At 45.1% G+C, this 27,301-nt stretch overlaps 2 protein-coding genes across 21 annotated transcripts in view; both read left to right on the top strand.

Annotated features, from left to right (window-relative positions):
• Positions 1-14,587, top strand: part of MYO3A (myosin IIIA) — a 217,976-nt gene extending 203,389 nt beyond the window's left edge. For 5 of the 20 annotated variants that reach the window (XM_070501364.1, XM_070501352.1, XM_044762302.2 and 2 more), the window contains 4 exons: positions 3,193-3,299; positions 9,926-9,966; positions 11,265-11,408; positions 13,938-14,587. In XM_070501364.1, coding sequence (XP_070357465.1) covers positions 3,193-3,299; positions 9,926-9,966; positions 11,265-11,408; positions 13,938-14,055 — 410 coding nt within the window. In that variant the 3' untranslated portion in view covers positions 14,056-14,587. Of the gene's footprint in view, positions 1-3,192; positions 3,300-9,438; positions 9,673-9,925; positions 9,967-11,098; positions 11,409-13,937 lie in introns of those variants that run through there. The other 15 variants (XR_011499336.1, XR_011499334.1, XM_070501354.1 and 12 more) reach the window with 9 other exon arrangements.
• A 3,732-nt stretch (positions 14,588-18,319) lies between these two features.
• GAD2 (glutamate decarboxylase 2) overlaps positions 18,320-27,301 on the top strand; it is an 81,123-nt gene continuing 72,141 nt past the window's right edge. The window contains exons 1-6 of the mRNA XM_014868253.3: positions 18,320-18,991; positions 19,701-19,760; positions 19,947-20,096; positions 21,092-21,325; positions 25,996-26,086; positions 26,641-26,753. Coding sequence (XP_014723739.1) covers positions 18,916-18,991; positions 19,701-19,760; positions 19,947-20,096; positions 21,092-21,325; positions 25,996-26,086; positions 26,641-26,753 — 724 coding nt within the window. The 5' untranslated portion in view covers positions 18,320-18,915. The remainder of the gene's footprint in view (positions 18,992-19,700; positions 19,761-19,946; positions 20,097-21,091; positions 21,326-25,995; positions 26,087-26,640; positions 26,754-27,301) is intronic.

The raw sequence follows: 27,301 nt of genomic DNA, 5'->3' as shown, positions 1-27,301 counted from the left end.
ATATGAATTTTTAGGGGACATAATTCAGCCCATAACATGTTTCAAATGATTTGTACCGCCTGTAAGTACTGTTGGTGTTCACATGAGTGGCAGATCACTGGACAGTCAGTGAAAGCTTTGTGGAAGAGAGAGGACTGGAGACAGGCATCAAAGGATGCTTAAGACGTCAGTGAGGCTTTGAAAAGCTTTTCTACGAGAAAATGAGAATAAGCAAAATGATAGCTGTAAACGTGGTGTGTCTGGGCTCCAATGAGGTAAGTAGGCCGACCAGGGGAGATAGTCTATTTTGTGAGAAGTGGGAAATAAAATTGTCACTGCTGAGACTGTAAGTAATCTGGATTTAGGAGAAGTTTAGGCTTAATGAAGAAGGAAAAAAGAAGCATCATAAATTTTTGAAAAATGAAGTTTCGTAATTAAAGTGGTATTTAAGGAAGGAAAATCTGGTTTTCATTTATGAGATAAGACATAGAGACCAGATTGAGACTGCCATGATTATTAAAGGAGTAGCTTAGCCCGGAGTAGTAGCAATGATAAATGAGAGGAAATGGTGGATAAATATTAAACATTCCAAAGAATGTATCAAAAAATCCACAGAAGTTGATGATTGCCTGTTTATAAGAAATGAAGAAAAGGGATAAGGCAAAGGTGACATCCATATTTTGAACCTGGGGAACAGAAATAATGGTGCCATTGAGCTTGTGGTATACAGAATCCTGGATGGAGAAGAAAGTCGACCAGTGGTTCATTTGAGTCTGAGAGTTTGAGATAGAAATATTCAGGTGGGAATGAGAAATTAGGGCAGGGGCTCTGGTGAAGTGAGAGGGTGAAACCTGAGGTGTGTGTAAGGAAGTCACAGGTCTGGAGTACACTGTGCAAAGTGCAAGGAGCTGGGAGGGGGTGACTCAGCCCAGGAGGCAAAGGAATCATTTACTCATCCAGCAAAGTTTTATTAAGCATTTGCTATGTGTCAAGCATTTCGTTAAGTGCCAGGAATGCAAAGATAAATAAGATAAGGTATCTGCCCTCAGAAACCTCATCCTCAGTCGTGAAGACAAGGGTGGTCGATAACGTTAAATGAAGAAGAAGTCCAAGATAAGCAGGACAGATAAATGACTTTTGGATCTGTCAATAAAGTAGTCACCCTTGACCTTCTAGAAGGCAGCTTTAATAGAGTCTTGGTAATAGAAATCAGATTGAATGGGGAACATTTGATGAGAAAATGGAGACAAGAGCAAGACTTCCTTTATTCCTGGAATCTGTTTTGTTTTTCACTCTCCAGACTTTTTGCCACCTTCAATTTAATTAGTTTCTGTTATAATAGTAATGTTCTGATATTTTAATTCGGACTTTAAATAATATTAAGTCAGTTAACATGTAGTCTTAGGTCACTTTCATGTTTCTAAAAACATAATAACTTGATACTATATTTTTATGTTTCTTACCATTCAGATTCAAATGAGTAATAGAAGTGGATATGATCAATACCTTTTAAAATGATAACACTTTGCAAGAGCCGAAAGGGGCTAGTTAATAATCAGCCCTGGGAGAGATGATTAGTAAGGAGAAAGAAAACAATAAAGACCACTGTTTATGGTGTTGGCAAGTCAGGTTTTACCGTGTATCCTGTGTCTGTGACAGTCGGAGACAGGATCCAGACTGGGCTCCAATACTTGGATTCCTTCCACTTCTGTCTGTTCCTGTGGAGAAGAGAGGAAAGAGAGAATGGGAGATGAACCTCCAGAGACTGATTGGGAAAGTGCTTTCACTCCTCCTATTACTAATCTCTGTTAACATGGTCTCATTAACAAAGATCTCATTTTCTTTTGTTTTATTCAAAAAAAGACAGTAATGTATGATTGTTGTGGTTTTCTCTGATTAGCATTGTTCCATGCATGACACCTCTGTGAAGTACTCCCAACTAACTGATCTATCTTTGTCATCCAGGAATTCCCATCAATTTTGAAATGAGTGAGCTGAGTAATGTTAGAATGTGAATGCCGTTGTGCTAAGTATGTCCACCCAGGGGACCGGGCATGGGGCTAGAAAGGTAGACATCTGAGAGTCTCCGTCCTGGTTGAATCTGGTTTAGACTGCCATTACAGTTGTTTACACCTAGTGAGTAAGCGCTAAATGTTCATTGATTTGATTCTGTTTGACTTGATTTGATTAGTATGGTTTCGAGCAATTCAGTTTCTCTGTGTATTTCTACATCTAAGGATTAGATCAGATTAATCATTACTGCCCCTTTACTGTATGGAGTAATGATCTACTTGCCCTTAAAGCCCAGCTAAGAAATGAATGCTCGGGTATCTGCTGAATGTAGGCCATTCTCCAGTAAGCACCCCTTCCTGACTCCCACCCTGATCTTTATGTATCTATGGAGCAGATATCCTGGCACAAACGCAGTCAGGGGATGGGATGGTCAAGAATTGTGAAAAATAGACAGAAATACTTCATGAGAGGCCTCTTAGCTCTGTAAATATAAAGCCACTTGTAATGAGCACTAACGACCAAACGTGCAGATCATCAGAAGTTCTCATGATGTTGCTACAGCTTTGAGAACTTGGCTGTATTGACAGAAAGAGCAGAAAAAGATGACACACTTTATTCTTTCTTGGTCAAGGTTTGTAAAGTCAGATAGGAAAATTCTAATAGTTTGGGGTTCTAAGTTTTGGTGGCAGAATAAATTAGGCATTTAGAAAAGAGTCCAGCCTGCAAATGGGCAGTCTCCTTGTTTGGGCCACAGTGTTTGAGGTGGGACTTGAAATAAAGATCAGGGGGTGCTTGATGGATAGGTCTCTGTGTAAGGCGGGTGCTTGGGGGATGGGGGGTGGACAGCAAGAGTCTATGAGCATAATAACCCTTTTTAAAGATTTTCTGGCAGCTTTGACTCCTCTCCCTATCCCCGCTCTGAACTGCTATATCCTATTCCACATCACCAAACTATGCATTTCTTTCCTCCCTCGTCTTTCTTTCCCTTACCTCTCAAGGTCCTAGACCACCAGACAATCAGAAGGAAGCACATGGTGAAGAATATGATAAGGGTTGGTTGGCTGAATGAAGGTATTTCCTCTTTCTCCCCACCTTAGACCCAGTTGTTTGTATATAATTTCTTATTTACCCCAAAAGGAAAACATTGCTTGATAATAGTCTTCATAATTGAGTACTTGTTTATGATCCCCTTTCTTGTAGGTATCTCTAAAGGAGGAGAGCCAAAAATATTGAGACCCCCAAGACGGCCCCGGAAGCCCAAAACATTAAATAACCCTGAGGACTCCACATACTATTATCTGCTACATGTAAGTGGCTCACTCTTATTATCAGCTGGGAGCCATGGCATCCACTAAGGACCAGTGTGAACACTGTGACCACACTAGGCCTGTCAAAACGGAGGGCTCAACTTGGTTTCTACTTGCCTGCTCCTTCCCTGGTTAAGTATCTGGGCACTTGGCTCTACTCCAGCTCCTCTTCCTCATGAGCCAAGCCTCTCCCACAGTCCTGCAAACTCCATGACCTCCCAGCAGTTTCCTCTGCTGGTCCATTACTCTGAGCTGATGTGCAGATATCAACCCAGAAAGAGAAGTGCATCATAGCAGGAGCTCTCCAGAGAGGGACCTTAATGTCAGTGGGTGAGTTATGGTGAAAGTAGAAGAAAGGGAAGGAGCGGGGAAAGGACACATTTATTGAGCACCTTTTGGATTCCAGGAATAGAGTGAGGAGTGCTCATATCCATTGTGATATCTAATCCTAGAAACAGCCCTTAAGGTGGTACCCCATCTCACAGATCAGGACTCTGAGATAGATAAGGCACTTAACTGTCAGAGCTGTTAATTGTATTGAGGTCTTCTGATCCACAGCTCCTGCTCACTCACAGTATGCAGCATAAGAGCTCATTGGCATCACCCCTACCAGCCTGCCCTTCCTCTCATGTTCCTGTTCTCTGTGAATGCCACCATCATCCACTTGGTTACCTAAACTAAGAACCTGGGAGTCATGCTGGATCTTGCCCTCTCTCTAATACCTGACATCTAATCAGTCATTCAGAAGTGTGGCTTGTACTGGCAAAGGCTCCCTCCAACTCATCTCCCTCCTCTAACCACACAGCAACCACTCTAGTTTAGATCATCATCATTCCTCACCTGGACTATTTCAGGCCCCACCTAACTGCCTCTACTCTCAGCCTCTCCAGCCCATACCAGAAAATTTCTCTAAACCATAAATTTGATTGTGTTCCTTCCTTGATGTATTCTTTAATAGGTCAGCAGTTCCTTCAGCATAAAGTCCAGACCCTTATGAGGCCTTCCTCACTGCACCTGGAACTGCTCTTCAGCCTCCTCTCCTGGCCTTCATGTCTACTAGCCATCGTTAACTGCTTGAAACGTTCATCCTCCTGATCCTTTGCAGCTGCGGTTCCTTCCTTGTGCAATACTTATTCACTCTTCCACTTCCCGCTGCCACAGTGAGAGAGCAGCAATTCTCTGTGCCCCGGCAGAAGCCAGAGAATGTTTTCCATCAGTTGGAATTAAGTTTCCCACCTCCCAGGCAGAAACTGGAGCTCCTGCTTGACTCCCAACCAACCAGTCTCCTAGTCCTCTCCCCCCTCCCTGGTGACTTCTCTTCAGTTTCTTTACAAGGCTTCTCTCCCTCTTGGTGTTGCCTAGCATTCAATCTTAGGATCTCTTCTCTCATTACCGTTGGACAATCTCATGGCCTCAATTACTACTGAGCCCTGAATCTTTACCTCTAGCTCAGATCTCTCTCTTGCTCCAGACCCAAATATCAAACTGGCTAATGTTTGTTTTACATATTCCACATGGATGCACAAAGGCATCCATACGTATATATACATGCACACACATACATCCCATGGGTACACACACTGGCACACACTGACACACATGCACACAGAGCTTTATTGAGACATAAGTCACATGCCCTACAATTCACATACCTAAAATATACAATTAAATGGTTTTTGTTATATTCACTGAGTTGTATGGCCATCAACACAATCAGTTTTAGAACATTTTCATCATCCCAAAAAGAAACTCTATATCCATAAGCACCCACGCCCCATCCCCCAACCCCTCAGCCCTAGGCGACCACTAAGCTACTTTCTGTCTCTCCAGATTTGCGTATTCTGGGCATTTTATGTAAATAGAATTACACACGATGTGGTTTTTTGTGAATGACCAACTGTTTTTACAAACCAGTAATCTGAATATTATCCTAACACCTCCCTCTCTCTCCCATCTTCCATATCCAAAAAACTGCCTCTTAAATATGTCTTGAGTTTCTCTGTTTCTCTCCACACCCTGTGCCAACAGCCTCCTCCAGACTAGCATTTCTGGGTGGTATTTCTGTATCACTCCTCTTACTGCTTTCTTGTTTTGGCCCCTCCTGATTAACACATCTTCCACCCTGTAGCTGGAGTTGTGTTTCTAAAATTAACATCTGATCATGCTACTCTTTGATGGAAAACCTTTTCCTTATTTCCCACCGTCCTACGATATGAAGGCCTGTCAAAATCTGGGCCTTGCTTACCTTTGCAACCTCAGCTCTTGATATTCATCCGCCCCTTCAAATGCTGTACCCCAGCCATTCCATCTCATTAACCTGTTTCTGTTCTTCAGATGGTCCATAGGCATTTATCTTTGGATACACTCTTTCCTCAGCCTAGAACACACATCCTTTTTCTGTTCTCACTTTGTGTGGCTAAAATGCCTCCAGCCTAGATGTCTTTTTCTGCAGGAAGCCTTCTTGACACTCCCAAATCCCAAAGGAGCTCTTTCTATATCCTCCCTAAGCAGCCCATGCTTCCCTGTCATCACACTTTATCACACTGAAGACTGATGGATGTGGTTTTCATGAGGTCAGGGCATTTGGCTGTTGCAGTTAACTTGACACGTAGTAGGCATGTGGTCAATATTTGTGGTATGAATGAGTGCAGTGAGATATAATTAGGAGTAAATCAAGGAAGTAGAAAATTCCAAATAGCTGCATTTGACTGTTACTTTATAAAAATCTTGATAAAGATTTTTTTCTACACTGCTAAAAATAAAGCAAGTAGTCTGATATTTGTTTATGTAGTTAAATAGAAAGAGCAGCAGAGAACAAGATTAGAAATTACCAAACATTCCCTGTTAGCCCTGAACATAAGTAGTAAATGATGCCCAATGACCTTTATTAACTGCAGCTGAAATGACAATTGACTGTGATGGCCTCAACCACAGATACCATCCTCGATATGAGAAATTACAAGAGACTTTGAAATAAGGTGAAATGTTTATTTCTAACAACCAACCAGTCAGTGAGAGTTATCGAGCAGATTTTGAGCCTCACAAATAAGTCCCTGCCCCCCAAGAAGCTTACTTTGTCATCATACTATTATTTTTAAAGAATATAATGTGTTTTAAAGCACCTTAAGTTATTAGTGACTGAAATCCTTTTTATAACACTGAGTCTTGAAATCTGTGGCTTCGGTGAAAAATAAAACACAGAAAACTAGTGTATTTATTATAAGTGAAAACACACCATGTGCTCATATTTATCTGGGCCTTACCTGGATTCAGGGTGTTAGAAGTAAGTGAAATTTATAGCTATGATGGGGCCCCACTCCTTTTAACCATCAAAACACTTTCTGTAATTTTAAATGGTTTTCATGGAAATATTTCTAAAATATATTATACTGCACATTTTAAACCTTTTCTTGATGACCCAAGGTTGCTGTTGTGAGCAAAAATGTTTATACTTTGTTCAGATCTATGCTTACCAGAGAGGCTCCCTGACGGCCGTGTGCAAGGCAGCACCCCATCTCGCTGCATCCTCCTGACCTGCCTCATGTTTTTCAGGGCATTTATAAGTATTTATCTATCTATTTGTCTCCTGCCTGACTCTCCCCTGCAGCGCATATGCTCTATGAAGGCAGGGACTTGCTCAATGTCACACCCACTGTTGCTGGAACAGTGTGTTGCTCATAACCACAAGACTATTTGCTAAATAACACACTACGTAGTACATTATCCCTGGGGGCTGCCAAGCTGTGGAAGTGACTTGCCTCACACTTGCCCAACACAAACAGCTGTGCTCTCAATTGTTTTACCTTTGTTTTTAGCTTTTGTTTCTCCTTGGATGTCACTTCTTACTATGGTCACTTTGACTGCCTTAACATCAATACCAGCTCTCTTCTGTGATTCGATACTCTTAGTCTCTTCCATCTGGGAAATATTGCTATTGTTGTGTCCAAAATAAGCGTAGGCTGAGCCTCAGAAGCACGCCTGTGGGGGAGAGAACGTTAGCCAAGCACACACACCCTGTTGTGATGGTGTGTGGTGTGATGCTGTGTGACGTAATGGTATGTTGGAATGGTATGGAATGGTGTGTTGGGATGGTGTGTTGGAATGGTGTGTGGTGCATGCTCTGACACTCAGGAGCTGTGCAGCCATCAAGAAAAGTGACTCAGGGCCAACAGTTTCCTCCAAAAATGAGTAATTGAACACAGTCATATCAAAGGTCCCTTCCACTTTTATTATTTTCTCCAGTACTTTCCCTGAACCACAGCAGTAAGTAGTTTGGCCACTCCAGGGTCTTTTTTGTTCCTATGTTTTGGCTACTTTCTTCCTGCTTGTGAAGACCGTAAATAAATAGTTAGCATATTTCCAAAGGAGATGTAAGATTGTATCCACCATGACGTAATGGATATGAATTTTAAAGTTTGTCATAAAATGCCTTTCCTTATGTCTGGTGGGACGGGGAGGGAGTGTGATGTAGCTAACGGAGGAACAGGTTCTTCGGAGTCCTCTGAGCCGAGACCTCTGTTCTTTCAAAGGCCTCCTCAACAAATACCCTCACCGGAAAGTCTCCTCGTTGGGTTATTTTTATCTCCTTCTCTTTCTCTTTTCTTTACTCCAGTTCTACAAGAAGCTACCAAAGGACATTTGCTTCTTTATCTTCATTTCAAATTTCAAGTTGTCATTTGTAATTTCAAAACTATAATTGAAAACATTGTTTGTCTTAGCAGGAAATGCTCCTAATATAAAATGCATATTATGTCCTCTCCCATGAGGTACCCTGTCCTTCCTTCCTTCATGATGAGGAACACAACTCTGTGCTTCCCTTTTAGGCTTAGCCACTAGGAAACAGAGACAAATGTATTCTCCCTCTTAACACACTTTTGTCCTCTTTGTTCCTTATTTAAACTTCTATTTTATTACCTTGATTGTATAAGTGCTTCTATTAAAACCATCTTAAATAATTTTTGGAAAAAATATATTATTGGATTATATTCCATTAGAATATTCTAGCACAGGCCAAGAGTGAAATAAGCCTGGACAGTATTTCCTCTTCTAAGAATTCCTGTAACTGAGAACCAACTTATATACACCATCTCCCAGAAAGAAATGCTGATCTAGAATAAAAAGGGGTCCTCACCAGCTTGAGAATTCAAGGGCAGAACATTATTTGACTTTTGGTGGTATAAAAGGGATCTCTGTCACTCAACATCATGCCATCAAGTAAGCATAACTTTGGATTGTAGAAAATTGTTACCAAGATCAAGAGAAACTTTTTTTCAGATAATAGATCAAGGAGTCAGGACCTCCATCATATTAAAACAACAACAAATACCACAACAAACACCACCCTGGTCCCAGGGATCATAACTGGACCACTAAGGTACCTATGCTAGTAATATAATCATTTGTAAGCACCTCCTAGCCTAGGGCATTGGACCAAGAATCTGAAGTAATAGGAAATGAGGAGGAGGACAGGAATGTAATTGGTGTCCTGCCCCTTACACTGTTTCCTGAATGGGCTACTCCCAGACCTCATGCATTTAAACACTCCCTTCTACCTCATCCACCCACTAAAATCCTGACAAATAAGAATAAAGGAAACTATGCACTATTTGACTCATCTGACATTTAGTGTATTATAAATGATAAATCATGAGAAAAAATGATTTAATGTGTCTAAAAATACTGGGGAAAACTCTCAATATTTGCACACCATTATTGATTGCTGTTTTTATTATCTTGCACTTTTATGGTGCCAGCCAACTTGGTATCTACATTAGGGTTTCCACAATTATAATATCCTCAGCTTGTTCAAGGTGGTTTGTTTTCTCAGCCTAAAAGACATATATGCTCTTGCAACGTATAAATATATGAGCTCAAATATATTGAGCCAGCACACAGTGAAATATAGCACTAATGTTACAATACAAAAGGTAATGTCACTTTGTATATAAGACAAGATGACATGCCATTTTGTTAGTGTTTAGATTGAAGTATTGGTTAAAATATATCTGATTACTTCTATACTTAAATATTCTAATTTGTGCCCTGATACATAAAGTTTTCAACTGTGAAAACATTTTGCCAATGAACGTATATATCGTCTGTGCTGCTACTTTTAAGCCATAAAAATGGGCTCCTCCAGGTTAATGAAGTCACCTTTCCATCCTTTTGTGGACTGCTGCACCTGCCCCCACTGGCCATCATCCGCTTTACCTGCAGACCAGGATGACATGTAAGCAAGACGTCAAAGAAGCCTCATTAACCGGCCTGAATCACCACTGCATTTGTGATAGACGGATGGATTTTCTGGAAATTCTAACATTTTGTCCCCATTTGTAGGGTGGACAGACCTTATGTAATCTTATGTGTACTGGCCACTGTGTGGTAAATTCTTCTTTCACGTAGAATGCAAAGATTAATTCCAGTCCAGTCCTGGTAAAAATAATAACAAATTCATAATTAGTGCATACATTATATTTCTTTAGATTTTAAAAATATTATATCCACTTGCTTAGTCCTGAATTAGCTTTATAAGAATATGTACTTACATATTAAGATTATGGTAACATATAAATTACATTAAGATCATACTATTCCATAGATTTTAAAATTTTTTCTATTCCCTTTAGAAGTCAATCCAAGAAGAAAAACGAAGACCAAGGAAAGATAGGTAAATATTATTTATAGATTTCAATACGTCATCTTATCAAACCAAAATATAAATCTGTATGTTCAAATTATGATTAAAAATCACCTATTTTTGTGGATAGATTCGGAAAGTGGAGTGCTCCCAATACATTTGTATTATAAATATGTGATGTATATGTAATTTATAAGGTCTTTCCTATTGGAAATATACTGAGCTAGCACATTGCAAGGTATACACCAAGAACTCAAATAGTTTTGGAATTGAGTTGTACTGTCCCAATACAGAACTTGCTTTTCTTGCTCCTTTGAGATGGTTTTGATTAAGTGATTTGAACATGCCCGTGTCCATAAAGTTTCTTTCCCCAAACTCCTGTTTGCCTTGTGTCACCTGCAGGTGTGGCACACTTAAATTCACACTATTTCCCTCCTCCTATAATATTTCAGCCCACCAGTGCTTTACTATCTTAATATTATACCACTATTTCAATCAACTAATTTCCAGACAGTGCCAGTAGCAGATGAAGGTTCTTCTATTAAGCTGCAGTAGACACAGAGTTCTCGATTTATGAATCGGTGGCATTCTGAGAGTTGATTTAGAAATTAATATCCGTAACTTGAGAAGCACTTTTCCCTAGAAGCACTGTGAACCTGGTAGTTTTCCAGACTGATACCTGTTTACCTCAATGAAGGCCCATCAGACTACAGATACTGAGTCCCACAGGAACCAGAACTGTGGGCTGAGTAAATCCAAGAATCAAAGTGGTTGAGGACACACCCTGTGTGTATGTCATGTGCAGGAACTAAAATCCAGCACAGAAATTACTCCCCTAAAGCCCAACAGGTAAGGGGAGGACAGAAGGCTACCTGTGAAGGAGGTAAGACCATGAAACATTGTGTGCATCAATGTATTGATGACATAAAATTGGAAAATGCTGTGTGCTATGACATAAAGGTCAGCTTTTCTCATAGTGGCCCAAGGGTCGGTTGTGAAACTTGACCTCTACTGGCCAAACTGAAGCATTGTAATCATCGGCTGTCTAGTAACTACTAGTTTTGTGCCAAGTTGAACACAAGAGAACCAGGAAAAGCTGCTCCAGCAGGTAATGCTCTCTCAAAGGTAAGAGATGAGGGTTTTGTTTTTCTTTTTAATTTAGGAAATACTGTTTTGGCGCATTTCAAGACTTCTCCTGTTTCTATTGGCATGTGCATATTACTCCTAAATTACAGAAAATACTTTAAAAGAAGAAACAAGTATCCTGTAAGTTTAAGTGAGTAGAAAGTTAGATTCATACTATGGTGTGTTTATGTGTTCATTTACAGTCAGGGAAAATTATTAGATTTGGAAGATTTCTATTATAATGAATTTTTGCCCAGTCGTTCTGGACCAAAGGAACATAACCCTAGTTTAAGAGAACGAAGACAACAGAGAGAACTCCAGAATCAGTGTTTTAAGGCTGATGAAAGGTAATAAACTGCACGTTAAAAGACAGCATTTTCAATTTTATCCTCACAATTCCGTTTCTAAAGCACTTTCATCTTGTGTGTGGACTAATAACAAAGCACTTTTACTGAAAATTACACCTTATGATTGGTATGTTGCTTAAAAGTAAAAACATGAGTATAATGATAGGGTAATCAGACAGCCCAGTTTTTCAAGCACAATCTCAGTTTATACAGAATTTCTTGGTGTAATCATTAATAGCACCTCCTTTTAAAAGTACCTCAGTTTGGATGATAAATTATATGGTCATCCTAGTTTTAAGCAATAAACCATAATCAAAGTCTGTGTTTAAGCTCTAACCAATGTAATTTTAGTCACTTACTGGTTTCTTAATTATGCTGTCTAATTTCTCAGAATCAGTGATGTCAGACCAAAAAATATTTGGGAGAAAGATTCTTATAGAAATATGTATTTTGGATTTGATCTCTCACTTTACCACCAACTTTGTTTGACATGAAATAACTTAAACCATTTGTAGCTCACTTACTACCTTGGGAATTTTTTTCTTTCCCCTCCAAATTCTTTGCGAAGTTTTGAAATTGAGGGCACACAATAAGATGGAAACGTGGTATATGAGAAATGGGAGCAATGGCAGCCAACAAAAAGCTGTTTTTCCAAAACCCTAAGCAAACATCCTGTCAGCCTGGGGCACTCAGGCACCCTCCCTCATCTCTTTGAGAGTGTGACATGGTGGTTAAGAGAAGAGGTTTTAGAGTCAGACAGTCTTAGATTTGGATCCTGACTCCGCCCTTAGTAGTTGAGTGACCTTGCATGTTTCTAGACCCCTCTAAGCTGCTGTTTCCACATCTGCAAAGGGATTTACTTATAACTGCCTCAGCATGTTGTGCTAGAGATTAAATGAAATGATGTGTGTGGAGCCAGACGTGGCGAAGGGGACGTGGCCCATAAATGGTGGCTACTATCTTTATTTGCTTTTCCAGAGTCTACCTGAACTATAATTTTTACCCCTTGTCTCCAAAAGACGATGTATTCTTGCATCTTGGGACCCAGAACTATAACATGTTGGAGCTTAGAGATGTTCTAGTCTAACCACAGAGTTCTATACAGGAGAATACCAAATGCCAGAAAGATTAAGTGACTTGCCCAAAGCCACACACTGAGTTAGTAAACTAAAATCCAAGGTTTTTCACTCCCTGCTCAAATTGCTTTGCGCTGATTTACCTGCTCCCCATTTTAACAACCCAGTCTGCCTCCTCTCCCGTGTATCCTTCCCCTTCTCCCCACCAGCAAATGCACAGCTGCTGTAAAAGCATTGTATCCCGTAAGTACCACCTGGTGTTCCAGCGGTGTCTATGCAGGTGTGGTTAGTAGTTACTAGAATAAGAATGCTAGGAGCTAGCATTGACTGAGTGCTTACCTTGTGCTGGGCACTCCATTATTATCTCATTTCATCCCCCAGCAACCTTGTGAGGCAGTTACTGTTATTGCCCATTTTATAGATGAGAAGGCTCAGTCTATCTACAAAGTTTAGTGACTGCACACAGTCACCTAGGTAATAAGTGATGGAGTCAGAATTTGAACACAGGCCTTTCTGATTTTAGTCAGTGACCTTAACCACCACTCTGTCTTGCCTCCCTATGCAAAGCCCCATGCTGGGTGCTTGAAGAGGGGTTGTATACATCGGTGCATAAGGTGTGATCTTTGTCTCCAAGGAGCTTGATTCTAGAGGGAAGGGATATTGATCTAACAAAGCTGAGCAAGGTAACTTAAGGAGGGGATTTTTCTAAACTAAGGCAGATTAAAGAGACAAAACAACCGAATGCAGCAGGGAAACCAAGATAGGATCCTGGATTTAAAATAGAAGACAAAAATAGAAAAAAAACCAGCTCTAAAGGACATCCTGGGACAATTAGAGAAACTTTTGGCCAGACTATGTGTTGGAAGATGTTACTGGAGAAAGAACAGCCCACTTCCCTAGGCAAGCTGCAGAATGGAAGGTCGGCAGGGTCTCCCAACAGTGGGCTCAGGAGAGTTGGCCCAACAGCCTCATTGAAAACATTGAAAAAGCTGACACAGTGTTTGGTCAGATTTGGGGAGAGCGTTTTTTAGAAACATTTGAGCAGTTTTAAAATGCAGAATGATGGTTGTCTCTTTAGGCACCTTGACTTTTCCTGTTTGACAGAACGTGTTAATCAAGGTACTAAAATAAATCTTTGTTTATGGTTATAAGTTATTTCAAGACAAACGAAGCTCACCTTTTTGAACGACACCTTCTGACCCTTTACTTAGCTGTCGTCCAAAGTCACCAGGTTCTACCAGCCTTTCTGCTCCTGCACTCAGAGGAGTTTTGAAAACCTGCTGAGAAAATGATGGCAGAAACGTTTGGCCACTATCCTGTTTTGAATGTGACGTGTTTAAGAGTCCGTGGTTGGTGGGACGTGTGGGGAAGAGAACCCGCCTACCTCCGGGTGGGCCGCGATGCGCTCCGCGCGGTGGTGCCGCTGACGCTCCGGCCCGGGTCTCGCTCGCAGGTGCTGGGCGGCGGAGAGCCGGGAGGAGGAGGAGAACGGGCCCGCAGCCAGCCCCTACGACTACAGGAGGCTCCTGCGCAAAACCTCCCAGCGCCGGCGCCTCGTCGAGCAGGTGTAGCCCGGCTGCTGGGCAGCCACCGCCATCGGAACGTGCCCGAGACTGCGCGCTGCGGGGGCCGAGGCGGGGAACGGTCAGGCGCTGGCACCACCAGGCGCGGAAGCCGCGGCCCTGACCTTGGCGGGGCTGCCCGCTGCGCTTGCCCCTCGAGGGCCCTGGCCAGCCTTTGCGGCTCCGAAGGCGGAGAACTGAGACCCCTCCCGCACCCTGCACTGCCACCAGCCGGCCAGTTGGGGCATCCCTGTGCCTGACCCCCAATGCATCTCTTTGGTCACTTATTTGCGAGTCCTTCTGTGGACCCGACTGCTCCTGAGCTCTCGCCGACCCCTCCTTTGTCATTTGAGTGACTTCAAAGATTTCTCCTATCTTGGCTCTCCCAGGCCCGCGGGACACTGAGTCTGTGAGAAGAGAACAAAGCCTGGGTAGCGGGGAGCCGGGGTGGGGGGTAGCTTTGAAGACGAATTTCATCTCAGACTCGCGCTTTGCCTTCTCTTGGTTATTCAAGTTACTAAATAAAGGAAGTACCTTGTAGAATCCGTGGCTTTCGGGGCTGGTGCGCCATATTCCCCTTCGGGGCCAGGCTCCTGCTGTCCTGTTGTGCAGGTGGCCCTGCCCCGGGGAGGGTAGTGAGGAGCCTTCTGTCTCCATCAGCGAACAACCCCGCCCCCCAGCCACCCCAAACAAACATACCATCCGAGTTAAAACCCCTTACGACACAAACGTGGCCTCCCGACAAATCCCCAATTCGCCCACATACGGCGGGCACACACGCACATTCACAGATACACACACCCACACAGCCTTCCCAACCAGTGTGGGTGGCTTTGGCCCCGCCTATAAAAATTCTGGTCCAGCCACTGAGCTGAACTGTCAGATTTTTTTAGGTTCTCCTAGTCTGGAGATTTGAGACCATCTCCGGTGCTCCGAATTTTGCTGTATTTGAGATGGAGGGGAGGGCTGTGGGTGGGCAGAGGTTCGCATTCTTCAGTTGACTGCATCTTATTTTAAAACCCGGGTTAAGCTCTTCTATGCAGCTGACTCCCTCCTGGTCTGCGCGGCCTGGAGAGGGTAAAGAAGAGAGCGCGGTGATTTCATGGATGACTGAATTGCAGAAGGCTTCTGGCTAGGACAGGCTTGTCCCTTCTGTGGGGTCCCCCGGCTGCTGCTCCCAAGAACCCCGTGCCCAGGGGGGAGTGAGGGTGCGTGCGGCCGGCTGACAACGTTTGATGTGCCGCTTGCCCACTGGGTGTAATGTTCTCTCCAACCCAAAGCATTGGCGCCCGAAGGTCCCCAGAGATGAGTCGTGCCTCTTCATTTTACAGATGAAACCCCCGCGAGGGCACCCCTCCCACGGTGGCGGGCTGAGCTCGGGGTCCAGGTGCGCTATAGGCCCTGCTCCTTTCCTGGGTTCGCGCCTCGGCCTCTTCTCGAGTTGGCACTCAGAGGGAGGAGCCACCCCGGTTGCTGTCCAGACCGTTGGCTCCAGACTCCGGGCTGCAGGCTGGGCCTAGCACAGCGAAACCAGCGCCGCGGGGCACCGTGCCTCGGCTAGGGTGGGGAGGGATATCTGCAACCCGAGGTGACCCGGCCCGCTCCGCCCCAACCCACCCGTCCACCCACCCTCAGGAGGCCCCGGGGCGGGGGCGGGGGGTGGAGGGTCGAGCTTCGCTTCACTACCAGGCCCCTTCTTCAATCCAGGCTCCCGGAGTGGCCCCTGCAGCCCAGAGCCCTGGCATCACGGCCCTGCCCTTGCTGGATGGGGAGGCAGCAGGCCCCTTCCCTAAGCGGCCCCCACCCTTTCAAGTGGAACTGGACAAAAGAATGGCAAACGTTTGGTGAAAGGTTGCAGTGTTTTTATTGTCCCTTTTCCTTTTGTATTCCTTTGTTTTTTCTCCATTTTCTTCCTCTCTCCTTCTTTCCATCTCCCCTTCTTTCTCTGTCCTTCGACATTTAAGCACTGGGAGCACAGCAGGGAAAACGTGTACCAGGCACTCTTCTTTGGCGGGACTGCAGCACGATCTCTAGCTAAACCACGGACGAGAAATAGGTCAACCAAGGAACCAGGCCGGCGGGCGGCCCCCCTCGGAGCGCAGGTCTCTCCCCCTTTATGCGAGGAGGGGCCTTCGAAAGCCTTTCCTCAGCGCTGGCCGCCTCCCCTTCCCATTCGGTGGCTGCCTCCTTTGTGAACTAATGACTGTAATTATTACCTCCCTGAGCTCTTTTGTTATCTCCAACCCCCAGCCCGAGAGAAGGGAGAGTGGGCCCTTCGGCGAAATGGAAATCTTTATAAAGCAAATTGCCGTCTAGGGAGGGACGGCGTGAGGAAAAAGAGAAATCCGATCCCCGTGTGCATCTGAAGTAGGGTGTGTTAAATAAAAAAAGCTTAAATACCACCATTACACTCAAAGTACTCCGGAGCTACGGGATTCAGTGGAGTTTAAACGGTAGCGTTTTAGGTCATTGCGTTTAAAAAAAAAATCCGTTAAATCCAGGTGTTGCGATTTCTGCCTTCCCAGTGCTTTAAACCGCTTCTTCCTTCGGGGCTTTGTGTGTGTTTTAAACAATTGTTTTAAAGAACTTTTATATTGTCGACCCCTCATCGGTAGTAGAAAAGTTCTGCAGCGCCAGCCTGACAGCTTGAAGCAAAACATTGGCAGGATTCGGCCTGGATTTAAACAAAGAACCGGTCTCTCCGACTCGGATCTGGAGCAAGAGCTGCGGAGCAGCCCTGCCCACGGCGAGGACGGCGGAACCGCGAAGTCCTTACATCCCTGGAGTTGTTACCTGGTCCACCAGAGCACTGGAGCCGGGAGCGCCGGAAAAAGCGGCCGGACTGGGGCCTGGGTTCGTGCCCCGCGCGCACCGGCGGCCTGGTGCTGGCTTCTCGGCACTGCCAGCTCTACACCGAGCCTGGGGGGCCCTGCCATCGCCCTTCCCCGCCCCCACTGCCGGGCCTGGGCTCGGCGGCAGCGGCGCTGATCCTACGGATCCTCCCGGCTGGGGCACGTGGGAAGAGGACAAAGCTTTGTGGAGACAATTGACCAGAGCCTCGCGGGCGTGGGGACACAGGACATGGGCTTGCACGCGGCCCCCACGACGTCCTTCCTAAGCGAGAGTCGAGGGGTGGTAGCCAAGACTGAGGATCCTGAGTGTCTGCTTTGGCAGCAACTTGGGTGACTCGGTTCAAGAGGTCAAAGAAAGAATGGATTGTGAACAGAATGGAAGTGAAAAACGCTCGCCTAAGGGGAGCAGCGCGCGGGGAATGCGCGCCCCGGGAGGCCGGACGCGGCCCTTTCTACCCCGGCTCCTCCTCCCCTTCTCAGCGAGTCCAGGAGCGGCAAGATGTACTTGACGCTGATCTCGACTGCCAAAGGAAGGCAACGCGAACTCGGCGACCCTCAAGTTCTCAGGGCGCCCTTCCTTTGTTTAGCAACGTTTAGAGAAAGGAAATTGTAAGAGAGGAGAGATTTTGAGTTTCTCAGGAAAGGACAAACTCCTTCTCACCCGGCCTCAGAAATAGCGAATCTCGCCCTCCCGCCAGCCCCAACCCACGCTATCGTGAAGATTCTCTTGGGGTGGGGGAAGGTCATTGATTTGAGGCCCTCTAAAACGAGGGCCCCGCAAATGATGCCTTCTTTCCGCCTCGAATTTGGCAAGCTCAGATTGCTTAGCTGGAAACTGTGCACGCCTCCCACGCACACACCAATTCCCGTCACGGGTAAGCAGCGGGCCATTCCATGCCTCCGCGGGCCAAGGTCACCAAATGACCCGATCCCACCCCCCTCAGCCTTCAATCCTGCCTGCTCTAGCTGCTCTCCCTCGCCCCCTTCCAAGAAGTTTCCGTTCGTTTTATTTTTTTCCCCAGCCTGAGGTCCTCGGGGATAGACTCCAGCATGGATTTTAATTGCCTCAATCAGCAGTCTCTCCCCAGCCGTCAGTCTGAACCTGGACAGTGGGTCCGGCGACCGCGCTCCGAAGCGCAGGAATGGTGCGCCCCCGGGGACCGCGCGGCTCAGTAGGCAGGCATTAGGCTCTACTAAGGAGCCGAAATGAGCCCATCAGTGAGTAGGTGCCCTTCCCCCATCGTCCCCTCCCCAAGCTCCAGAACCGATCCTGATTCCTGCCCAGCTGCCCGGGCTCTCGAGGTCACAGCGACCTCAGCACCCGAATGGGAACCGCGTCTCCTTCCTCGCAGCCGGGGCCAGATCTCAAACAATATGCCAATCGATGCGTATATAAGACACTCGCTTCGGCCACCCTTCCCGCCTCGCCAAGGTCTCTCGGGTCTACCCTTGGCTGAGGCCAGCTCGCGGTGAGCCGCGTTAGCACTCTGGACAGCGCATCCCCGCCGGCGGGGGCCGCAGGCAACCTCACGCCTCCGGCTCTCCCGGGGCTCGGCGGCACGCCTCCCACCCACACACTCTGACTCCAGTTAGTGCGCACTACCTACTTCGCACCCTCACGATTCAACACCCTCCCTCTCCCGTTTTTTTCCTCCACCGCCCCCTCATCCATCCCTATCGGGCTCCTTCTCCTTCAAAATCACTCGGGCGATCCGTGCTTTCTCATCTGCCGGCTGTGAAGACCCTTCGGTCCTCTTCCCTGTTTAACCTCCACCGCTTTCAGAGCGTTGCCGCGTCTCCAAGCCCTAACCCCAACACACGCGCGCACGCACTCAGAGACACGCACGTTCCCTGTCCCTGTGTGACACCCACTCTGCCGCGCGGCCCCGCAGGTCCCCGTGCGGTGCCCTCCTCCCGCCACACACGCACACACGCGCGCGCGCGCGCAGGGCCGAGCCGAGGGCAGCTCGCCGACAGCTCGCACTCGGAGGCTGCCTGCTCCAGTCTCGTAGCGCAGATGGCATCTCCCGGCTCCGGCTTTTGGTCCTTTGGGTCTGAAGATGGCTCCGGGGATCCCGAGAACCCTGGCACAGGTAGGAGAACCGGGACCTGCAGCAGGCAAGCTTTGCGGATGGACTGGAGTTTGCTGGGCTGGGGGAAGACGAAAGAGGTTTTCCCACCTGCAGCAGTAAACTTAAGACGCTTCGCCCTGGTCTTGGGGTAGGTCCCTGCTGGTCCAAAACACCAAACCCCATGCAGGTCCTTATTCCCGGGGAAGAAGCCCAAAGAAATATCGGGCCCTTTTCGCCAGAGTCTGGGAGAGCCCCCCGAACACGGAGGCGTCTCTTCGACACCGAATTCCACGGGCCTGGGGCACTGCCACCATCTTGGTGTCTGGACCCTGGAGAGAAATGGAGTATTGGTGGGGAAAGGAAAAATGGGAAAGAGGAGAGAATTCTTGGTCTGGAAGGAGAGCCTGCGAGGAAATGGATAGCCTCAGTGTCTAGGAAAACTCGCCCGAGCGAGGCAGGAAGGGGAGTTTGCCTGACTGATTGGCACCTGGAAGGCAAGTGCAAAGGGCGGCGATGTGGGCTTCTCCTTGGGAAACAAATCAGCGAACCGAGGGCCGGGCCGGGCCGGCAGGCTCCCGCGCACCTCCCGTACCTGCCCGTTCTACCGAGCCCCAGGCGGCCCCTCGTGGACCCCGGATTTATTGACGTTGTTCACACAGAACGAAATTTCACACGTCCGTCTGCTCTTCTCTTTCTGCCTCGCTGTCCTCCTGCCTGTCTTTCCTTGCAGCGAGAGCCTGGTGTCAGGTGGCCCAGAAGTTCACCGGCGGCATCGGAAACAAGCTATGCGGTGAGTGCCAGTGCCCGGGGGAGGGGAGCAGACTTGGCCAGGCGCCTCTGGGCCCGCGAGGGCAGAGCCGCCGTCTCACCTCCGCATCCCCATCAGCGGAGTCGCAGATTTTTGGCAAAGGATGGGCGCGAGCGAGGGAGCCGGGCCCCGCGGGTGGCTGACCGGCGCGCTCTGTGTCTTTCCCAGCCCTGCTCTACGGAGACGCCGAGAAGGCGGCGGAGAGCGGCGGGAGCGAGCCCCCGCGGGCCACCTCCCGGAAGGCCGCCTGCTCCTGCAACCAGAAGCCCTGCAGCTGCTCCAAAGCCGATGTCAACTATGCGTTTCTACACGCAACAGGTAAAGGCGCGTGGCGGGGCCCCCTGGAGCCACTGCCGCTCGCTCTGCCCCGCCCACCGCACTCAGGAGGGACCCGGCGCCGGGAGCCTAACCCGAGACATCCAGTTGGAGGGCGGAGGCGGACCTTATGAGAATCTTCATCTGAAATACGGAAACGCTAGGCTCGCCTCCTCGGTCCGAACCCGGATCCCAGCCTCAGCGTGGCGCTTGGTGCCCGCCTTCCGAGGGGTCTTTGCGGCCGCCGCGCTCTTTCCCCAGCGCCTCCCTCCGCAGAGCGTCGGGTCTGCGGGTGGCCGAGGCGCCCGCGCGCGCCGGAACTCGAGGTCGGCTTCTTGGTGCCGCCGAGGCCTCAGGTGGAACTCGGTTTCCAGCTCAGAATTCCTGAGACCTTCTAGGTCTTTAGATCACAAGAGTAATTTGTAGCTCCGATTTCACAGGAGAACGATTCTATTCACGAGAGACCTGCGCGCGATTTTACTCCCTTGCGCTTACACACCCAGTCACCCAAACACGCGCGCGCGCACACATACACACGCACACACACGCTGACTTTGGAAACAGCGAGCCTTCGTAACAGGCCAGATATCCTAACAGGGCATGTTCCACTTCTCCTGGTTGGCCCAAAGGCATTCCCCAAACATTTCTGACATGAAGTGTTTCCATAATCATCTAAGATGATTTACTGAGAAATAACATTTAGGACGAATCCTGTGAAATAGATAAATGCAAGCACACTCTCTTTAAAAAAGAAAGCAAACAATAAGTGATGAATTGAAATGCAAGAATTAATTTGGGGTGGGAGGGGAAATGTAATTTCTCTCGTTCCTTCGTCTTTGAAAAATACCTCCCCTTTAAGGAAAATGCTCTGCGTTTCCAAAAGCTTTTTTAAAAAAAGAAAGAAACCTCTCAGTTCAAAGAGAAATTGTCGGGTCAAGATCTTACCTGGATATTTTCATAGTAAAATTAAAATGTGGCATTTTGATTCCATTCTTTAGACTTGCTGCCAGCTTGTGACGGAGAAAGACCCACTTTGGCGTTTCTGCAAGATGTTATGGACATTTTGCTTCAGTATGTGGTGAAAAGTTTCGATAGATCAACCAAAGTGATTGACTTCCATTACCCTAATGAGCTCCTTCAAGAGTATAATTGGGAATTGGCAGACCAACCACAAAATCTGGAGGAAATTTTGATGCATTGCCAAACAACTTTAAAATATGCAATTAAAACAGGTATTGTCCAATCAGAATAAAGCTTTTTCCTTTTTACAATTTTTTTCTATAAAAATATTTTGTTTTATGGAGTTACTAATATTTTCCAAATAAGAAAGTTATTTTTGTCACTTTTTAAAAAATAGTCCTTGTTAGAATTATTAAAATCAAAAGCATCCTTTACTAATGTGTTAACGCTTCTGAGATTGATAATATCAGAAACATTATCTAAGTATAAATGGTCAGATTTTGCCTTGCACGGATTTGGCGATGGAGATTAACCCCTGATCTAGAAGCAACCATTTGTCAGCAGAGGCCAGTTGAAGGGACCCAAAATGGAGCAAGGAAGGAAGTAAGTAAATCAAATCTCAAAAGATGTGATCTAAACAAAAGCCCAAATACCAATGTAGTGCTGGTAATGTCCTTGAGATAGAAATGGCCAGAAATTGGACAAACTATCCTATGTAATCATTGAACCAGACGAGTAATATTTTAACATTGTCTCAAATGGCCAAGACTCCAGATTTGAACTCTGGGTTTTCTCTATTTTTAAAGAAACACACACACACACAAAAAAAACAATACAAACTAGCCGTGTTACACAAGGATGTGTGTGCTTCATAGTCACTCTGTATATAAGATAAAGAAAAGGGGGGGAGGGGAATCAGATATCCTTAGGGGCAAATTTTTAAAAATCTGACTATTGCTTTTTCACAGTATTCTTCGTACTTTGTCCATTTTATAGCCCCAGGTGTAACATTTATTTGGGTACATTCTAAGCTTTCATTTTATTTGCACAAAGTCAGCTATTCATCTCCTCAGGTCATGATTACCCCATTACTTCCTTTTTTACATTGTCTCTAATCATCCTGCTACATGGTGGCACTACACTTCATTAAAGCAATAAAAATAAGTATGAATGAATGTCTGGGAGAGACCTTGTGGATCCAAATTGATTTGTAGCCTTTAAAACATTTGCAAGCAAATAAAAATGCAAAATACTACATGTACATTACTTACCATAAAAACTTGATCTTTTCATAATGCAAATTTTTTGTTGATGAATTATCAGTATCATTCTAATCAACAAAAAGCATTTTAGGAATGTTTGCTCTGTGATTTTTAGCTCTTTTTTTGTTTTTTGTTTTTTGCACATTCTTTATACCAATAGAGAGGAAAGGTATGCAGAGAAGCAGCCTTAGGAAATTGATTTACTGTGCTATTATCTCATGTTTGTGAGAGTATAGGCTTAAAGGTAGATTCATAGGGAAAGGAATTCAACTAAGCTATTTCCATCAAACTCAGTCTGTGGAGTATGATTTTTGAAGAATTATTAGATATCATTCTCATTTATGTTCCTGAGGAACCACATGATGTATCTACTAAGCATTAATGATGTTTTTCCGCCCGGCTTTTCATCTATCTGTAGATGCAAGCAGAACAATACTTTTTATTCAGTTTTTTTGATCCATTCCCTTAACCCAATACTTAAATATGTTAATAGTAAATTGCTACCTGCTATTTTTATTGCTACCAAACCAAAAAGAATCTATAAAAATGTTTCATAGCTTCAGCCTTAGAAGCTGGGGCTGTCTGAAATGCAATTTAAAGAGTTAAGATCATGGGAATTGCAAGTTAATGAAAGTAATGGTTCTGTCTATCAATGTCCATTTCGTGTCAGGAACAGAGGGGCCAATTCAGTACTTAGATTTTGCCATAATGCTTGTGAAACTGTTAGTTCAGTGTAGCTCTAATGCATTACATTTAAAGTTCAGAAAAAAATATGACCGATTAAGTTGGATTTCTAAGCAAGGCATATCAATATTAATTCAATATCAATATTATTCATAACATAATCAGTCTTCTGGTCTTCCCTCCACCCCCACAAAGAATTAACAGCACACACCTCTTTTTGACTGGCACGTTTATAGATTTTTGTGCTATAACTTGTATTTGACAACTAGTACTGTTAGGGTCTGTGAAGTAGTTACCATCCCTCCTATCATTAGGCATCTTAATGCTTCTTGGGAGATTCTTTAATAAAATGCATATTATCATTTGCTTTCTACTGAGATGCCTTAACCTAATTTCCACTTGGGCTCCAAGCTTGGAGAGGAGTGAGGGGCAGTGGGGGAATACTTTAAAATGAAGTCTTCGTGTATTGTTAAATTTCTTTTAGAAATGCTGGAACGGAAAACTGCAGGGAACGATAGAATTCTGGAATAATTAGCGTTTGCGGGGGTGGAGGCGGGGAAGGGCGTCGTTAGATTTGGTGGTGGTGGTGGTTGGGGTGTAGAGGGATTGATGTTGCCTTGAGTTTTTTAACGGAACCATCAGACAAAGGAATAAATGAGGCGGTCCTTGCGTGTGTGTGGCCGGTACAAAGACAGCAGTTTGGGCCGACTGTTCGGGCCCTCAATTGATTGCGGACACCAGGCTCTGAGCTGCCTGGGGCTGATGGCAGGGGCTGCGCATCCTTCCTGGCTCCCTGGCCCATGGGGAGCGTCCCAGAGGCGAGAGCACCTTAATCTCACCTTTCAAACTCGCTGTCTCCTGGCTGCGCAGGCAGCGCGTGACCGCCGGATTCCCCCGTCCCCCCGAGGGATGCTCACTGCTCACGCTCGCAGCACAGGGCCCGGTGTGGGCGGCAGCGGCAGCAGCTGGAAGTCCGGGCTGCTGGGCCAGCTGGCAGGCTCCAGTGCAGGTCTCTCACACCCTTTCTCTCAAAGAGCCCTGCCTGGATTCCCCAGCAGCCTGTGGGAATCAAGGGGAGAGAGCAAATATAATATTTCTACTAAAATCAAGAGGAAACGTTGGTCTGACTTGTCAAACTCTCTCCCTCCATATTTTCACATCATTATCAGCGTACAAAAGTTTTGAGGCAGGAAAGAGTCAAGTGAAAGGCAAACCAAGGTCAAAAAAATATATTGAAGAAGGGAGCCAAGCAATTAAAGCATCAAACTTGTTTCCACGGTTTCCCATAGGTAGTCTTTGGGGTGGATTTGGCCGTCCGATATCCTGGATGCAGCACACGCTGTGGGATCCCTCTCAATTTTTGTGCAGAGCTTTTTATGCCAAAGTTTCCATAGAGTTGAATAGTGTGTGATAATAGACACCAGATTCATCCAGAAAATGCAGATGAATGGAGAGAGTAGATTAATGGATAGATTGGCTAATCCTTATTAATTTCCTCGCTGTAAAGAAATGACTTAAGGAAAGAAATGAAGGGGCATCAGGAGGGAGAAGACAGCTATAATTTCAGCTGTGAGCTCTAATGAAATGGGGAGTCAATGAGGCAGAGAGGAGTGGAGGGTTGTTCCAGGTGGCAGCAGCAGCAGCAGCAGCAAAGAAGGCTGTTCCACTTTCTGTGGATGCGTAAACTGATGGGGTCAGCATCAGCCAGCCTGGAAAAGAGCAGAGATAGAAGGCCATAGGAGGCAAAACAATGCCGGAGAATGAGCGAGAGCTGCACAAATCCCAATCCCTTTAAAGCAGGCTCTTTCCCAGCTCTTATCTTTTCTCAGTGTCTAATTGTCTAGCCACATGCCTGAGGCAGATAAGAGAGCACTCCATCCTGGAGATAAGCCTTGTGTTGACTTTTGTCCCTGCTCTCCCCATTGCCTCCCTTTATCTTGTGTGACCCTGCTGGCATGAGAGACTATCACATCCCCCAGGTTTCAGACAGGTGTCCAGTAAGTGGTGGATGCCTTTTTATCAGATGCTATTTCCATAATTGTTCATCTTCCAAAATTTTTGCTGCTAAGCCAATCATGGATTTATAGATAGGCTTTTATGGGGCAAGACAAGGAAACGGAATTCTAATGAGATATTTATCATCACATTTTAAATAATAGCCTCAGGAGTATTGGGATGTCAGCCCCTTTAGAGAGTTTGAGAGAAATCCAGAAGTTAATTCGATAAGCCTTGTTAGTGGACTGATCAGTCCATTGACTATATCTTCATGTATCTTGTTGACAAGACAGTGACGTTGACTGCATTCAGCTTTATTTTAAATCATGACTATGAAGGAGTTCTGCTGTTTATAATCAAATATTTGGACAGAAAAGAATTGACAAGAATTAGATTTGTCCATGCCATCTTTAGAAAATCATCACCTTTTGAATCCAGGGCAAACCACTCAGCAGAGTGTCCTATTTTCTCATTTGTGCCTTGTCTTTTGTAATCATCTGCTATTTGTCACTGATATTATTATGAATGTTGGCATGCCTAGCGGATGTCATGGTATGACTGAGTCCCAGAAAAACTTCAACAAAAAGGAAGCATGAGTGTAAACAAGAAGTAGCCTGGCTTTGAATAGCTTTGGATTACACTAGCATTTGAGTTTGTAAATATGTTATATTGCAATATATTGAGTTTGCAATATATTGAAAGAAGCGGTAGGAAATAAACTAGCATCCACATTGCAAACCACATTTTTATAGGGTATGTTTAAAGGAAGATTTTTAGAATGTGTTTTAAGAAATACCAAATCCCAAAATAGTTTGTCTTGTTAGAGGAAATACTCCTTTGGGGGTGTGTGTGTGTGTGTGTGTGTGTGCATCCTGGGTTTTTGAATATGGATTTCCTGTCACTGAAGGATCTTTCAAGGTTCTTTAGCTAGAGAAGATGTGTTCAAGAGGCATTTATTTTCACTGGATGCAGTCCTGATTCTGGTGTTCCATTGTATTCAGGGCATCCTAGATATTTTAATCAACTTTCCACTGGACTGGATATGGTTGGATTAGCAGCAGACTGGCTGACATCAACAGCAAACACCAACATGTGAGTAGCTAAATATGGTTTTGTGTAATCCAGGATAATTATTAGTAACATTCCATAGTCTTTACCTCTTACGTGAAAATCTCTTTTATTAAGTAGTCCCCGAAATAGTGATATGAACTTCAGAAGTATGTGAGTGTTGTTCTACCTTACTAGAAAATAGTACTGGTGTATTTGTAATGCAATAAAAGCTATGCAAAAAATTTTAAACACAGAAGCGACTTTCTTTTTTTTGCATTTTGGATTTATAATTATGTATTCTGTGAATGAGAAATGAGACCAGATGTTGTCTTTTAAATAATGTTAATCTGCAATGTTCTTTCTTAATTCAATATGCTAAATGATCCTTATGCATTAAGCCAATAATTGAAGCTCTTGACTTTCGGGATATAGAAAAATGAGCAAACCCTTTAGAAGACATAATTTTCTCTGTGCCGAATGCTATTGTAACGTTTGTGAATGTAGGCTTTGAAAAAGGAAATAGTTCTGTAGATATTGAAATGGTGAATTATTTCTTTTGGTTACATACGTAAAATGTGGCCATTACTACATTTCAGGTTCACCTATGAAATTGCTCCAGTATTCGTGCTTTTGGAATATGTCACATTAAAGAAAATGAGAGAAATCATTGGCTGGCCAGGAGGCTCTGGCGATGGAATATTTTCTCCTGGTATATGATATTTCCACTTCTCTCTGTGTTTTTTTCTTTTGACATGCAATGCCTCATTGTGAACACAGGAACGATTGAATATCTACTCTATATTTCTGCTTAGGTTAAATAGGCTGTATGTTGATCAAGAGAATGAGTGGGATTAAGTACACAAGACCATTGAACACAGCTCCAAGCCAACTACCCCATGCTTGAATATTAATTGTTTGTGTTCAAAAAGAGCGTAAACAGAGATGATATTTACCCAGTACTTCTACTGTGATCCTACACAGAAGATGCATGGATCTTGTGGAACAAAGGAATAAAGATTCCTAATAAGAGAATTCACTCTCTGATGCTCTTCCCAGGATTAGTGACAGGAGAGGCGTAGCCTCATTTAATAAGGTGTTCTCTGTTTGAGGGTGTGTAATGAGGCGGATCCACTTAATAGAGCCTAGGTACCCTATTCCTTTCATGTAACAGGCAGAAAAGCTGATTTACACTAATTTCAAAGTGGGCAGAGAGTGCTTCCAGAGACAATTTCTTAGAGCTAAAAAAGAAGGTGATGA

Source organism: Equus asinus, chromosome 29 (assembly GCF_041296235.1).
Source record: "Equus asinus isolate D_3611 breed Donkey chromosome 29, EquAss-T2T_v2, whole genome shotgun sequence".
Classification (NCBI taxonomy): domain Eukaryota; kingdom Metazoa; phylum Chordata; class Mammalia; order Perissodactyla; family Equidae; genus Equus; species Equus asinus.
Note: the sequence above shows the minus strand (reverse complement) of the source record. Positions and strands in the feature narration are given on the sequence as shown.